We start from the raw sequence: 17,118 nt of genomic DNA on the forward strand, positions 1-17,118 counted from the left end.
TCGAGGAATAAATGCATAAAGTACTACTCAGTTTGTGGGCTAATTAATATCCAACCTACATAGATATAAAAAGCATTAAGGAAAGTACACTATTGAAATTGTCATATGCCAACTTGGTAGACATCGACCAACCATATTACAAATGTTGAAAAAGTTAAACAACAAGACTAAAGCACAGAAAGTAAGCCAAACTTTGCAGGGTGTGCAGTGTGTACAACATTAGTTGTATATTAATTATACCATAGTGGTATCTTTACATTGACTGAGGCCATGTGGTGTGGAGGCCTCATGTAGCTAAAGGCCTGAAGTTATGTGTGTGTGTGTGTGTGTGTGTGTGTGTGTGTGTGTTACATCCTTGATTTGAGGATTTGGCATGCATCTAGGAGTTAATGGAAATTGTGCCACTTGCATAATAAGACAAGCCACTCAACTGTGTGAAGAGCCCCCCCCCCCCCCCCCACCATTCTCTTGTAATTACTGAATCCAGCATTATGCAACTAAATGTCAATCCTATGTTACACTGCTTCATCAGTGTGAAGCATGACTTGTGGCAAAGACTTCATTCTTCTTCTAAATGTCTTAAAATGCTCCGAATGACTCCCAGGGTTTTTTTCCCCAAAAATCTTCCCAAAACAAGTGGAGCCTTCTCCAAATGCCAAGTGTCAATTCTCAGAGGGGCTGAATACAGCAAACTTCAAGTTCCACCAGCAGACACATTACAGCTGTGGTTATTTTTGTGATATGTCCTTCAGCTGGGGGACCCAGTTATACTGAAATGGTGTTGTTTGATCAAAATAGCAACAGAATACGTCTTTAAGGACAGTTTTTAGACACACTGGAAATGCTGGAGACTCTGAGCTGGGATTCACATCCAAGAAAAATAAAACATAGTGATAGTTAACAAAAGTACTATTTCCTGAACTTTTCGGGGAGATAAATGAGCCCGAGTACCAATCTTGTTGGTCACTTGTAATCCAGCTTTGGAAACCTCTGTCCTGGATGTGACCTGTTGATGTCAAACACTGACAGGAGTTGGGAACATGTCACTGACTGCTTGTTCAAGGTTTCTGCAGGTCCTTAAGGAGTCTAAAAAGTAATCATCTGAAGTTTAGGCCTTAAAATGTCTTAAATACAAGTTTGACATGTCTTAAAAACTGATTTATGATGTTAACGGTACTTTTATAAGATCGGATTTAACTCGAATGTGTTTCTGGGAAAAATATTGTAGGCCATTGATTACACTCTGACAACTATAAAACAAAACCAACATTGAACCAATAACCATTAATGCAAACTGTGCACATATTTTTTTGCAAATGTGGACGTGAAATAGGTCTTAAATTACATTCATAATGGTCTTTAAAAGTTAATTTAATTTGTTGAAACCTGCAGAAACCATGTTGTTCATGTTATCCCAGAATAATAATCAGATCATAACTTATTTTTATAGCATCAGAACGTCAAGTGATAGACTGAATGCCAGACAAATTAATTGACACATTAAATTCATTTGATGTAGGTGCCACTTAATTTTAAATACTTAATAACCAACCATGTAAAACCAGTTCCTTATTAATCTCTGTCACAGTGGGATTAGCATTTGATTAGCTTGGTCTTTGCTGCGTGTTACAATGGAGGCCACTGTATGTTACCTGCGTATATTCATCTATAGGCAAAATCATGTTAGTTATGGGGGGGGGGGGGGGGGGGGGGGGGCAGTTGTATGTGCAGGATGTCTGCAGGTCTTTAAAAAAAAGTCTAAAATCCATTTATCCAAATTTTAGGCCATCATAAATATGGTTTCGATAGGTCTTAATTTTAATGAATTATGAAGTTAACATTACTTTTATAAAGTTGCATTAACTTAAGTCTGTTTTGGGGAAAAATTGTAGTGATCACGTACAACTACAAAGTTATATTGTCCAAATAACCACTAATCCAAACTATGCTTGTACTTTTTTGCCAGTATGGATGTGAAATCGGTCTTAAATTACATTTATAATGGTCTTAAAAGGTCTTAAATTTAACTTATTGAAACCTCCAGAGACCCAGTATGTGACTTGTTTGGGGTAAAAGTGTATTTGTTTTATAAAGATAAGAGAAATGCAGTCATCTGAGTGAAAGAAGCAAAGTATTAGACTTACTAACCACATATTACAAGCTAACTATGCAGCAACAAGGTTTGTGTTGTGTTCAGCTGGTGCAGACTTTGCAGGTTTATCAGATTTTCTTTCTTTGTTGCAGTCATAATGTTTTAACAGCGTGGCTGTAGAATTTTAAACCAGCCAAATCACTGAATTGCCAACATCTTATATCTTGTGATAAATGCAGCGAGTCCTCTTTAACTGTGGAGCCTTGTGGTGTACTTGACTTTCCAGAACAGTGCCGTCTCAGTGCTACATAATCTTCGTAGCAGATGTTTCTATTTAGCGAAGTGAGCTTTTCAGCTTCATTAAGGACAGATAGAGTTCAGGTGAACATATAACCCAAATCATAAAACGCCTAAGCCCCCATTTTTAGGCTGAAAAATAAGTCCTCACAAGCTCCTGTGTTGTTGGCTTGTCCTCTCTGCCTGTGGCGCAGTAGATTTTTCAGTTCCATGTGGACAGATGGCCTGAGGCCAGGCTGCATGCGTGGTGGCTCTGTAGTCAGCTCCTCACCAGCAGGGCCGTAAAGGGCCAACACATATGCAAACTTCATAACATTAACTGCATGTAAACGTCTGACTTTTGTACAATGCATTTGTGTAACTCAGGCAAAGTCATTTAAGGACAACAGAGAACTTTTCTTGTTTTTTATGCATGAAACCCATCAACTGTTTCTGAGACATTTTATCAAATATAGCCTCTCATAAAAAAGCGCACAAGCTGAGGCTACATTTTTAAACTCATGAACTCGGCAGCTCTTTCTGAGAAATAGTCACGTACAACTCTACAGCTGCTGATATTTAGGTTGGATTTAAGAATGCATGTTTCCCGTCAAACTTTCGAAGATTTGGCAAAAAATTATAAGCTGTCCTAATGTTACCCTGACCTACATAGATGTTTAAAAAAAAGTGAAGATTGATGATATTGTAGGTTGAAAAGAGAAGACGCTGTTCAACACCCTCAGGTCTGCAGAGAAACTTGTTCATCTGCATTGGTAGCTGATAGCTGGATGAGAGATTGTCAGAAGAGATTAATTACATCAAAATATTCAGATGTGTTTAGTGTAGGTAATTTAATATCTAATAGAGTTTGACAATAAATTGGCCGGGGCAATGTGATATTAACTTGTTGCAGATATATTGAGGTAACCTAGTTTACCTCAAAAGTTTAACAACAGTGTTTCCAACAGAGAGCACTGGCAACTTCTTTTTCTACACTGTAAAAAGTACAGCTTCAGCAATAAATCTATTTGTCGATTAAAAGATTTTTTTTTTTTGCCAACTATATTTTGATAATCGATTAATGGACTGTTGGTTGGACAAAAGAAGCAATTTAAAGACTAAAGTTACTTTGGGCTCTGGGAGATTTTCTATTTTCCACAATTTTTTGACATCCTGTAAACTAAACAATCAGCAGTCTTCCTCAACTGATTTTCTAGAACATTTTCCATAACATGATACAGCCTATTGTCATATCAGTAGTTATAACGTAATACAAACAGTGTAGGGCTGCAACCATTTCAAAATTGATTTATGTACCAGTTATTCTCTAAATCAGTTGTTTGGTCTATACACCGTCAGAAAATAGAAAAAAATGTTTTGTTTTTTCCAACAAAAGGTCCAAAACCCAAAGATGTTTATTTTACAATGACATGAAACAGAGAAAAGCACAAAAATCCTCACACTGGAGAAGCTGGAACCATCAAATGTTTGGCTTTTTCGCTTGAAATTCAACTAAAACATTGAATCAATCATAAAAATAGTTGCTGATTATTATTCTTCCCAGCAGTGAAGCAGTTTCAGCCTTTGATTAGTGCTGATCTTTTTTTATGTATGAATGAAAAACTAACTACCCCTTCAGTTTCTTATAGACATTAAAAGACCAACAGTAGAAACACAATGAAACATCAAATCATATCTTGTGAATTACAGCAAGTGCATTAACATTAGAATAAAATGAACAAATTATTTAACACATAAAACTGTGTGTTGGTCTTTTAGCGATGTCAGTAGCTCATGTATCACTCGACTGCGTTAGTGATGCTCTGAATAGCTTATTTGCCATTTTACATTATGCATACTGGTGTATAATGAACAGGTCAGAGCTCCACTGGCTGACTAAACACATCAAGAGTCATTTGATGTCTGCAGACAGCGGAGGAAAATCTAGATGCCATTTTGAGTTCAATCTAGGTCTCGCTTCCCCCCCACAGTTAAACAACATGTCTGTGAGATAATAACAAATACAAAATCAGATGTAATGACTTATTGTGACTGTGTTATGCTATAAAGCACTTATTTAGTAAATATTGCATTACTTAACAAGTATTTTAGCACTTTTTAAGTGAATTTTGTCATAGTTTCTCCCGGTGTTCCTGTTTTATAAAGGCCAGGATGTATTTTTCCTTCTATTTGTGCATATAACCGTCACATTTATCATCCTGTTAAGTCAGATAAACAAAAATCATCTCCTCTCATCTCATTGCACGACTTCAACATGACTCATGGAATTCTCTCCAATCACATGCAGCCTTTCCTCAGTGTTTCCATGTTGTGTTTTTCATCATTATCCTGTGGCAGTTTCATTTGCTTTAAATCATCACTTCATCAAAGATGATGAGCAATCATGAAGGTTGCAGAGATGAAAAAAGTCAAGTGTGTGTGGGGAAAAGGTGGAGTTGTTTGGGTCGGATGTTTGATCACTGCCTAGATACATTTTCTAATATTAGAACATTTCCTTGATTTGCCCGGCTTCTCTGGTGACTGGTGAGCACATGGCCAGAGCAGCAGCCAATCAGAGCGCAGGATTAGCTTTCCCTCTCTCTAGCAACAGTGAGTTACTTGGTGCCTATTCATTAATTATTTTCCTGTGGTCTCCCTCAGCCGTTTGGACTCTGCTGATAGCAAAGTGCTCCGTCTCTCAGTCTCACTCTGTTTTTTTTTTTTCACTGCTTTCTGTCGCTGTCTGCTCTGACTGAATAAAAAGTCTTTAAAAAAGGATGGATCCAGTGACGCTGCTGAGCTTGCCAGCTGCTGCTGCTGCCCTGAACTGTGAGCTACTACAACACTATCAGACAAGGACTGTAACAGAGATGACTCTTCTCTCACCTCGCACGACTTTTTCTGCTCTGGAACTAAATAATAAAAAAGGATTACTGAGCGAGAGCGCTCCCCGCACTGCACTGCTTTTTCTTTCACTTGGTCTTCGTCTTGTTTTCGCCTCTTTTCTGCAGCAGCGCTCTGACTATAAACAAATAAAACATGGCAACTGGAGGAACGACTGGACTTTTTCGCTGGCTGAAGATTTGGGGGGGGGGGGGGTGTCAGTTGGAGGCAAGACTCTGTGTGTGTTTGGAGGGGGGGGTGAAGAGCAGGTGGAGAGAGGAGGGAGGGAGGGGGGTTTAGGGTTGGGGGGGGGTTATGGTGGTGTGAGGATTGCGGGCTGTGGTTGGGTATGCCAGTGCCACGTGTCTAGCCTGGCACCTCTTGCTTCTCGACTCGAAGGATGTTGGACCGAGAGTCTGGCTGAGCCTGTCCGGCTTCTCTCTGAACCAAAAGTGGGGTGAGTGTTGCACTCTGCTGCATCCTGTTATCACGATAACTCTTAAAGCTTTTTTAAAATGATGGTATTCCTACTCACGAAGGTTTGCAGGGAATGTACGTTCGCTTTCCGAATGTCGTGGGGGGGAGAGGGGATAATCTAGACTAAGGTTCGAAAGCATGCACTTTGGCATTCAAAGATGCATTAAGGTTTGTTTTCTTATGCTCTCACCTAGTTTTATTGAAGCGTCTGCAATGCATCACTCAAAACATTTGTCCATTCACAAACGTTTATGAAATGATTGCACAACATCAGGCCTCGCAAACCAGGCCTATGGTTATTTGGATTTGGACGTTTTGGGAAATCGCCCCAAATAGCTCCTCAGTCCTGGCATACAAGACCAAAACTTCCATCCAGCTTCCCGTCCCTTTCACCCTCCGTCTCTACCTGCTTCATCTCCTCACTGACATCCTTTCATCCCGTCCAGAGAGGTTAACAGGACCATTGTCCTTGGTTGGTCCACAGACCACAGATGTCGTACTTAATCTGGAAACCCTAATCTCTGTCTCTCTTCCTCGCTCTCGGTCTCATCTCTCAGTCCTAGTTGCCATTTTGAATTTGAACTTTGTGGCATTTTTATTTTTATTGCCCCGCTCAAATCTCAAATGGCCAAAAAACATGCACAATTTTTCCACGTTTTGCTGTCTATATTATAATCTAGTGTTTCCAGAAATTAGGATTTTTCAAATTGAATGTCTGATGGATTTGACTAATTTGGTTTACTTGAACCTTTTATACTGATAAAAACCCAGCCTTTTGAAACTGCTATATTTCTGTTATACGGTAATAATTGCCCTGTTGTGCTTGGCATTTTATTGGGCCTTGCAATCGTCTCTATCAGACAATATTCGTTATGAGTCCGTGAATGACCTTTTTGCTGTGTATAGATGCTATGATACAGTTGACTAGAAGGAGTGTGACATCATGCAGAGAAACATTTGGTTTTTAAGTGGTGTTTCATGATATTGTGCCAGGTTTCGGTTGCTCAGTTAACTGTCAATTTGGTATTCTCATCTGGAATAGACTTGGTACAGTATGATTTAACTATTTTGACAGAATGAAGCCGAAAATATTTCTGAGGCAACACAGAGCTGCCTTTTTTCTCTCCTACGAGAGGGAACTGTTGCAAAGGGTTCTGCATGTTTCAGAACATTCTGGTTGCCCTACAGCCGTGATGCAGGTCTTAGTTTCCTCTTGCATGCTCATTCTGCGAAAACATTTTCTTCGCCATTTTGCATTATTTTCTTTCGTATCCTGCTAATCGCACATGTTGTGTTAAGTTGGAGGGATGTTTATTTCACAGAGAAACTTCTTGTTCCTGTGGAAAGTGTGATGCGTCAGTTAAGGCTGTGAGTGTGTGAATGTAGAGTGGAGCGAATGGAGGCTCCTGTCCAGGGACCCAGTCTGCTGTTGGTCATGACGCAGCAGCATCATCCGATCTCTCTGTCCTAACCGAAGACTGCACAAATGCATGAAGCTGCCGCAGTTCGCCATTTTCATGCACCGCTTTAAGCTTTGTTTCACATAGATATGAATGTGCCGCTTTACTTATGGCTGTTTATCGAATAAAACACCATTTATCGACGGTTAATTCTTATTTTTCATCGTAGTCTTCATTTTTGTCATTTTTGCTACTAATTTCAAATATTTTTGTCCTCTTTTCACCTTTATTTCATTTTTTTTGGTTTTCATGTCATGCAGGTCGGTCATAATCCCTGTCCAGAACATGTGGGAGCCTGAGAGAACCGAAGAGGATTAAAGACCTTCCCACTCTTGTCCTCCAATCAGACCACTTCATTTGACCGTGGGGAGCCAACGACGCCGGGCCCTCGACTGGCAAAATCTTTTACCAGACTGCTCCAGTAGCACCCAGCCAGCAGGTTTTCGCTGCTTGAAAGAGCATGTTGCCAACGCTCTCCCTCTGCTCCATCATCTGGCTCAACCGGGGTATCAAGCTGAGGAAAGTGCACCAGGCCACCAACACCGGTCAGGTCTGAAACCGCTGCAACCGCAGACATAACAGCAGCAGCAGAACACCACCTTATCGACTTTTGAAAATGCTTCTAAGCTTCGGGTGACTCCTCCTCCTCCTCCCCTCATCCCCCCGACCCCCTGAGCCACCGTACCAACACCAACACCAGAGTTTAGTGACTCGACAGCCTTTTTGGTTTCTGAGGAGGATTTCTGCACAGCCAAACCCTGTTGTTGCTGTGGGACTCAGGCTGCACCATCTAATCCTCTCTTCGGTGGCCATTTTGATTTTTGCCTCCCTAACAAAATGGCGGCAGAAGGTTTTCAGTACCTCGCGCTCTACGCATTTACCAAGGACCAGGAAGAGGACTTGGATCTGCAGCCTGGAGATCTTCTGACAGTCAGCAAGGCCTCTCTGATGTCCATGGAAAACTACCAGGAGGGTTATGCGGAGCAGCCCGAGCGCCTTGGCTGGCTCCTCGGGTACAACGAGCGCACCAAACAGAGGGGCGACTTTCCGGGGACGTATGTCCAGTATGTGGGCCCTGTCAAAATGGTACTCCCGTCAAGTCAACCCAGGTCCCAGCGACCCCTCCCTGCTGCTCCAAGACCAGAGTCGTCTCAGGGTAAGAGCCTTTCATGTATATTTTGCTCTGTCATATGATGAAGCTGCACGGTAACTGCCATTTTCATAATATATTGCAGAGAGTACAGATTCGCTCCAGCATGACGTCATTGAAAATTTGAAGGTGACCCTGTGTTGCAATATGATGCATAAAGTAGGAGGTAAATTTATTTGAAAGACCAGCACAGAAGTTAGTTTATTTCTCTGTATGTAAACAAACGACCAAGCATTTTGTTATTACAGTGTGGTGTCTTTTATTACAAAGCTGGTACTTAAAAATAACATCCAAATAGGTTAAACTTTTCTCGAGTCTTAATTGTCAGTTTTTCAAAGAAACTAGGGCTGCACAATGTGACTAAAAAAGGATGGTAATGATTATTTTTCCATTACAATTTTCATTTTCACTGAAAAAACAATTAAAATCGTGATAATGTGATGTTTTTTGTGGTCTGTATTAAAGAAACATGTTTTCTCACATCTGGAGAACAAGATCTGCAGGCCAGAGCATCTCTGCAGCACTACAGTACTTCATTATAATGCTGTTTTGTCACAAATTGCAGCTTCTATGATTTGGTTAATGCACTTGGCCGTATTGTGATTTCGATAATATTTCAGTTAATAACTGTGCAGCCCTAAAAGAAACTCACTTGAGAATTCCTTTTTCTGTGTGCAGTTTCTGCATTTTAGAATCAAATAGAACAGAATAGGAAAACTTTATTCTCTTTTGATAAGGCTCAAGAATTAAACACATAATGCACATTTAAAACACATAATAAACATTAAACAAGTTAAAAATTCAGTTCAAAATTATAATTGCAAAGTTGTGTGTATTATATAACACATACCAACATGTTTAGTTTTATTTTAAGCCCAAGGTTCCAAGTGGAAAGGAGTTTAATAACAGTTAATCCAGGCTAATTTATCGGGTATAAATTTTGGCGCTTTTATGAATATAGATCTTTTAGGGTCTCAGACTGTTGGTAGTGTGTCTTTATTCTTGTGTGGAGGTGTGATTCTTTTTCTTTTTTGCAATCAAAATAATTGCAGTATGTAGAGAAAGTTCGATCGACAAATGCTGAAGGACCAAAATACACAAATCTGAAAACCACCTTCTCACAGTCAGTTGGTGTAACTGCTGGTCAGCCACTTTAAAAGTTTTGATAGGGCTCTCACATTTGGCCGTGACCTCAAGCTGACCCTTTAATCTATACTTAAAACACGTCATAAGCCTTTACCTCCTTGGAAGCACAGCTAACCAAACTCTCTGCTGAATGATAAAGGGCTAATCCATCTACTTACTGGACTCTCCTGTACAGGTCTGGCATTGATTCTCTCCGTCTGTGTGGTCCTCTTTACATATAACATTAACATGTGTCTTCGGTGTCCAAACTGGATGTGGGCTTATCTGCACAAAAATGCTTGCCTCTCCTCCGCTGTGACTTGTTATTGACCCTACTCAACCATGGGTAAAGGAGCACACAGCCAGGAGGGGCTACAAGTTCTTTTTTTTAACTGTGCTATGACCAAGTGAGAGATATTGGATATTTTGAGAGCATTCTTTGGCACTCAAATGTTAAACTTGTTCACTAACGTTATGAGAAAGACTAATGTTTTAATAGACGTGTTTGTGTCTTGTGCAAATTGAGAGTTATTTAACATTTCAGGGAATGCAATATCACATTTTTTACTCTGAGATAAGGGCTCTGTTCTTTCACACCTCTCTTCACTCCCATGACTTTGGGAAAATAGGCACGCATGATATTTATTCATAATGGTAAGAGCCTGCTTTCAGCTGCGGCAGCGTCCAACTCAAACATACACTTGGCACGGATTGGTCGACCTTTGCGAGCTCAATTTTAAGTAAAAACTTTGATTTGTTACCAAAGTTTCTCCACACTCCCAAGATTTCCATCATTTTCTCCTCATTTGCATTCCCTTGCTTTTGGCCTCAGTTGGTTAATTTATTGCTTCCTTGTATGAGATGCCAGAGAAAAAGGTGCACAGGGCCAAAATAGATAAATAAAAGTTTTTATGTCATTCTGCACATGAAACCACGCATTCCTCCTCTGTCAAAAGCTGTATTCTCTGTTATTCCCCTGTGTTTTTTTATGACAGATGGGATAAGTACCACTCTGAGCACGTAGGCTGTGAACTCTGAATTACCTCTGGTTGAGCCAATTGGCTTTTCATCGTGCACAGCAAAGTATGCTGGGCCTCATTCAAATTCATTAGTTTGAATTAATTTCTCAGATTTTTTTTTTCTGAAAAGTCCCAAAGAAACAGGGAATATCATAGCTGTAGCACAAACGTATCTAGAATTCTTATCAAATGAGATTTATCCATGCCAATAACATAATGAAAACTTGAGAGTGGAGGGGATGCATTAGTGAATAAGCACAGGACTGAACTTTCTCCTGCAGAGTGCAGCAGGTGAGGAGGACAACAGTATCCTCGCAGTTTGACAGACAGTGAGACAAACCAGTTGGGCAGCAGGCGTTTGTGTCTGTGATATGGAGCGACAGGGGCAGAAGAACCAAGTGAAACCCTGAGAGAGGGGGAGGGGTGAGCTGGGGGCACGGCAGTGGCTGAAGGAAGGATACCTTGGCTCAGCACCAGAAGTGCATTGTAGATTAGAAATGGTCAAGCCCAAATTTTACAAATATCATCTTCATTTCCCTGAAGGCACAGAGGCCCTGGACGTTGTGTGAATAGAGCTATTGTTAGTGTGGCCCATTTACTATTCGCAGGGATTGTAACATTTGGCATCGAGGGGCAGCAGCACCACGGCCTGGTGGTTAGGAAGCCTGACCAAGTTACAGGTTTAATCCCAACATCCATCCTTTAACACTCAAACTGACTGCAAGCACTTTCTCTCGAATTGATTTAGCTAAACTACTGCCTCTCTTAAAAGTTTTTTTTTTTTTCAGAAAGTTCAAAGTCCAAGTGAAAACTTATTCCTGCAGTAATAAGTTTATACATAAGAAAGAATATAGAGTAGGAGTGTCACGATTCTCCAAATCCACGATTCGATTTGACTTTTGGTTTTAGGATCATGATTTTTTGATTTTTTCAGTACCGACGGCTATGCTGTGTTGGACTATCAAGTTTTCACCTGCAACCCCCCCCCCCCTTAGGGAAGATGGCCTTGTGGGTAACATGAACCCTAATATGTGTTGTAGACAGTTTGTTGTTGGAAGTGAGTCTCTCCTGGTGCCAGCAGGTTGCTACAGTCACATAAGAGTGTGTGCTACATGGAGCAGTTAAACACACTACAAGGAGTTTTTATCTGGTTATGAAACCATCTTATTCTAATAATGATGCCTCTGTATGACCTGCATCAGCAAACAAGACCATCAGCAAGAAGATTGGCTGGATAGTACCTGCCACCATGTCGGCATGTAGGAAAAATACTGGCAGAATAGATGATCGTGCTTTTGATATTGATTATTGAAACTGAAAGCTCATTTAGATCCAGTTCAAACTGTGACACCCCAACTATTGCACTTTAGAAATGTCCTAAAACACAGAAATGAGTTATTATATTAACACTCCTGAAAGATATTCAAAGATATTCTAGACTCATCTGTAGTGTTAGACTAGTCTTAATGCTTGCTCATAGATTAGCCTGTTGCAAGTTAGACCATTTTACAAAAATAAAGACCAACAGTAAGACAAAAAAAAGACCCCTGTTACCATGGTAACAATCAGTGCCATCAACTGATCAGTAGCACCCAACAACAAAAAACAGGAAAACATGGCTCACTGTTTGTGGTTTGCTAATGTTGAAATGGAAACAACAGTGTGAAGGGAAAGTTTTTAGAAACAACGATAATCCACTACAAATATACAGCAACAAGGATATCATCAGTCATTTTCATTTACTATACACAGATATTTTACCCCTGCTGGGGTAAAAGAGCTGAGTGGTTGGAGTCAATCAGAAAAAGATCAGAAGTTACCCAGAATTCATTGTACTGTAGTCCTACTTACGATAGTCAAGAACTAAACTGCTTTGTGCAACAGAAGAATTTAGATATCTGTCTGAAGTCTGACTGTCTGTTATATCTAAATCATAGTCAGAGTCTGTCTTTGCAAAACCAGCACCACTGCTGTGATCAACACAAGCCTAAGAGATTTTCTTGTTCTTCAACATAAAATATGTCAGAAAATACCACACTTGTGAATTTTGAAGCTTGTCTAAAAATTATGGACGCTAACAAGTGGCTAGGTGACACCACAGAGTTTGTCGGGGACATTAAATGCCATCACCACCAAACGCTTAGTGAGGGTGATGTTGAAGTCATGTGACCACGGTGTAGTTCGTTTATAGACCGATATTAAATTTTCACATCTGGTGACTGCATCAAAAATCATAAAAGTGGTTCATTTTTGAAGATTATCTCACTGAACAAAACATGAAAGTATAGGTAACGTCTGGTTTGTGACAAAACTTTTCTGCAACAGTCCAAGTTTTTATTTATTTTGTGTTGTTTGCTCCTTGTAAGAACATTTTGACTGACAAGTGCACTGTGAGGACCTGCTCTCTAATTAAACAGCTTTTCTTACTGTTCTGTGTGCAAAATTACTTATTTAGACGTATTTATTTCAGTGTCAGACATTTGGATTTAATCATTTTGAATACAGTTACAATTAATATTTCCCTTCTTCACTCCACACTGCTGCAGCAGCAACACTTTCAGCCGCTCAAATGTCTGTAATGCAAATACACACATGCAAAACTCTCATTAAAAAAATTCACACATTGCCAAAAAAAAAATCAGGTTTCTTTAGCGAGAATCTTACTGTTAACAGGGCTTTTCTTAATCCCTTTCCCAGATTAAGGAAACCAGGTCTCTCATTTGCATTTGAGAAATCAGGTTACTGCAGAATGTTGACAACAACTACCTAAATGTACCCACGTTTCTCAGCAGGAGCAGGCAAAATGCAAAACGCAGATTTCTAGTCGGCCAGAAGATGCAAATGGCTCAGCTTTTCTTCTTTCAAAAGCGATTTAGTAAGAGGAGGATTCTGGCTGTTGACGTCATATTAGTGTGACTGTTTGTACAAGATGGACGGCAACAGAAGCAACTCTCTTCTAGTGATGCAGAAAATTGAGGTGTGCATTGAAAATGAAATGCAGTCTATAAAAGTTAGTTAGTTTTTGGTTTTTTTTTCTTGTGTTTCAGTCATGAAACAGGATATGCTTGCAATATGGCAGCATTGTTTCCATAGTAGTAATAGTTTGTTGGATTGAATGTTGGCTAGTAAACTAACACTCATGCAGCTTTGTGGTGCACGTATATGTGTGATAGAGGCAACTACACTTTAGAAAAAAAAATTAAGAAAAATTGGGACTAAAAATCAGTTTCATTCCCTGGATACGGAGGCAGAACGTTTCTCAACTTGCAGCAGAAATAATTCTCCAAACCCAGAGAGAGTTTTTTTTTTCTCTTTCCCTCCTTTCTCTCTCTCCTCTCCCTGGCCTCACTTTAACTGCCTGCTGAAGTGAACCATGGCTTGGCATTTTTGCAAACTCCTCCCCTCGTGCTAACTCTCTCCCTCCCTCCCCTCCCTGTCTCCCCCTCTCTCCCTACTTTTTTTTGCAGCCTCTCTCCCTGATTCACATACACGTCTGATACTGTCTCTGGGCAGCTATAAACCATGTTAGTGGGGCCAGTTCTCAGAAAGGAGAGGCCTCCACTCACTCTCCACTCCCTGCGCCTTACCAGGAAAACACTTTCAAAGAACGCATGGAGGGGGTGGCAGAGGGGCTGAGACAGTAGAGAAAGTGAATGGGGAAAGATATGGAGAGGCTGGAAAGGGAGGGAGACGCAGGCTACATTTTAAGCCAAGGCCACCCTGTCCAACTGCAAATATAGGAACCAGCTGTATTTGGTTTCTCTTCTGACTGTTGCATTATTCTCCTGAAGTTTTGTAAAGTTAGCATGTTACAGTTTGCAGAGTTACAGAAAATGTTACTCTCTGGAGCATTTCCAGAGTAGTAAATGAGAACTCATTTAGGCATGAAGTTGTCTTACTCAAAGATTAACGGCTTTAGCAAATCAGAAACAGAGTGAAGTACATTTTGTACAGTTTCTTACCGTAGTCAGGAGTGAAACATAGTTTGAACATAAGAAGAGTGACAAATGCTAAAGGTAATTAAAGAATTTGCTGCGTGAAGTGAGTCTGAATGTTGGATTGCTGGTTTTGGAATTTTTTAAAAAATTGGCAGGGTGGGGGAGGGAGTTTCAGACGGTGTTCAACAATTGAACAAGCACTTAGTCTGAAGCACACTGAGCCTTGTTATCATTAGACAGTAGAGAGTCTACACTCCTTGTTAGTTGTAAATAATTATATGCCACCGTGCACAAAGTTGTAGATAAAATATTTACAGATATGCCAACAAATGCAACGCAGTGTGTTAGCCTCATAACATTAACACAACTGTTAACAACAATTTTACATTCAGGTACGTGGAAAGACATGTAGGAGTAGATGGCACTGTAGAAAAAAACACTTTTACTACACAATTACCGTGTTCACTGTAAATAAATAGAAGAGGGAAACACCATCAACACCAACAGACTTACACACTGGACTCTGCTGGACAGTTGAAATACCTTGAAGTAGTTAGTTACACTGTGTTTGGGGAAACACGGATAACATTGCTTGCCCGCTTCCCCCACCATCTGAGCATGCTATCAATACATAGCTGGCAACTGACAATACAGTTAGAACCTGAAAGTGTCTGCTGCAGACAGCAGCAGCGGCTGAGTCGCAGCACAGAGCAGGACGTTTCAGATTTCAGATGTAACGCTGTAGGTGACATGAGCTTGCTTGACAACTGGATGTCGTTGTACAGACTGAATTCCTCTGAAAAGGAAATTAAACGGAGCCCTGCCATCGACACAGTCGTAAAAATCTGTATTCTGTTGTTCAATATATTACCATGAAGGTATTAGTTGGTGCGAATTTGTCCAAACAGGCTAACTAAATCAAGGTAGGAGCTGACATTATAACTGGCGCTTACTTAATGTTAGCATTACTTTATAAGTGTGGACGTCAGCTACAGTTGTTGCCAAACTTAATCATGAACCAAACCTCTAAGTATTATTTTTGTTCAAAGTAAGAGCAAGACCTCAAGATCTAATGTTAAAGATCAAAGTAAGTGCCCAAATGCTAACAATATTGAGTGTCATAGACAAACATATTTTCTTTTAAAATGTCCCACTGGTAACACAGATGTTGTAATGAGTTTATTGATTTGTGACTACAAGTGAAAAAGCAAGCAAAATGAGAGGGCAAGAAATTACCTCACAACTTTATACATGGGCCATCGAAACGTCAGATCAATCCACTTTAACACCCTGTAGTCAACTGACTGTGCAGGAATATAATTTACAATTAACTAAAAGAAAACCTTTGTCTCCATGATAACATGAGCCTGGTTTTACAGGGTAAATTTTTTGCATAAAGTGGTAACATTTATTTGCACATTCAAATAGTCACATTTTAATACTCAGCTTGTTAAAATGCGTCTTACTACATGGAATCGTGTGGTATTTGCTCCATTTAACCATTAACAGTGATGCTGCATGAAACACATCTCAATCAGCCTGTTACTACAGGTTTTGCAGCACATATCTGCATTAATATTTCCTCTCAGTCGCACCCGTAGGCCAGTAACACCGAGATCCAGTAGCGATCACATGTGTCTGACATGGTCGCCGGGGCTCACTTGTACACGTGCAAGCTTTGAGGCATGTTGTGACAGAGGAATGGATGGTTTCGTGGTCATGATGCATTGCCTGTCCACATGGTTGCGATGCAGTGAGGACATGTAGCAGTGAAACCTGACCAGCAGCATACACACTGCTACACACCCTCCGTGAGCCAGACACCAACTGGCCTTGTCACCACTACACGTAAGAAACACATGCTCGGTGTAACTGGCGTGGTAAGGTTGTCAGAAGTATCAATACTTAGGCTTTTTCAACACAATATCTGTTAATTATAGTATCAAATAAACCAAAGCTCTAAAAAAAATCTAAGTGCTAATTTAAAACCCAAGTTCAGTTCAGTCTGTATTGTTCTGCCTGAAATTTGGCTCGCAGCAAAACCAGACAGTGTTCAGGGACTTTCTGTACCAGGACTGTGTGCAGATGGTTAATTTTCTTTAGAAAGGAGAAAAAAAAATCCTACTTGATATGCCTGGGATATTTTTTTATTTTTGCTGTGGTCTTGAACAAGATATCAAGCATCATTTGTGTTTTATCGAAGTTTAAAATTCTGGTATGTGTCAATTTCATGTACAATTTGTGCATTTGGAGGCCAGTGAAACCTCGTGAAATAATGCAGATTAAAAAAAAGAGAATAAGGTGACAGTGGAAGTGAACATATTTACGTTACCCAGAGGAGAGTGTTAAGGATCCAGCATCCAATGATTTTGGTAAACTAAAGCAGGCAACACTTGGAATTTTACATCTGTGGGCCTTCAAGTACACCAGTTCTGTCATGACCATTGAAAATTTGACAATCCTGATCTTAACGCAGGATTCACTAACCTGCTGATAAAGACTCTGAGGGGTGTTTGAAAGCACTGGACACACCTATTAGTGGTCCTTTGGTTAAGATTCTTGAAGGTTTTCTTGTTTGTGAAGCATAAATTGATATGTCAACTATTCCTATCACAAAATGATTGAATTAGGCTGTCTTAGATATGTGGAAATTCACAGATTTTTATACATATTCTTAACATATTCATCATATTTTTCA

The 17,118-nt window shown here is 40.0% G+C and overlaps 1 protein-coding gene across 1 annotated transcript in view; it reads left to right on the forward strand.

Moving 5' to 3' along the window:
• pik3r2 (phosphoinositide-3-kinase, regulatory subunit 2 (beta)) overlaps positions 1 to 17,118 on the forward strand; it is a 35,986-nt gene that overhangs the window by 2,980 nt on the left and 15,888 nt on the right. The window contains exon 2 of the mRNA XM_084731880.1: positions 7,449 to 8,344. Coding sequence (XP_084588006.1) covers positions 8,026 to 8,344 — 319 coding nt within the window. The 5' untranslated portion in view covers positions 7,449 to 8,025. The remainder of the gene's footprint in view (positions 1 to 7,448; positions 8,345 to 17,118) is intronic.

The sequence above is a fragment of the Lutjanus erythropterus genome, chromosome 12 (genome assembly GCF_056507025.1).
Source record: "Lutjanus erythropterus isolate fLutEry1 chromosome 12, fLutEry1.hap2, whole genome shotgun sequence".
NCBI lineage: Eukaryota > Metazoa > Chordata > Actinopteri > Lutjaniformes > Lutjanidae > Lutjanus > Lutjanus erythropterus.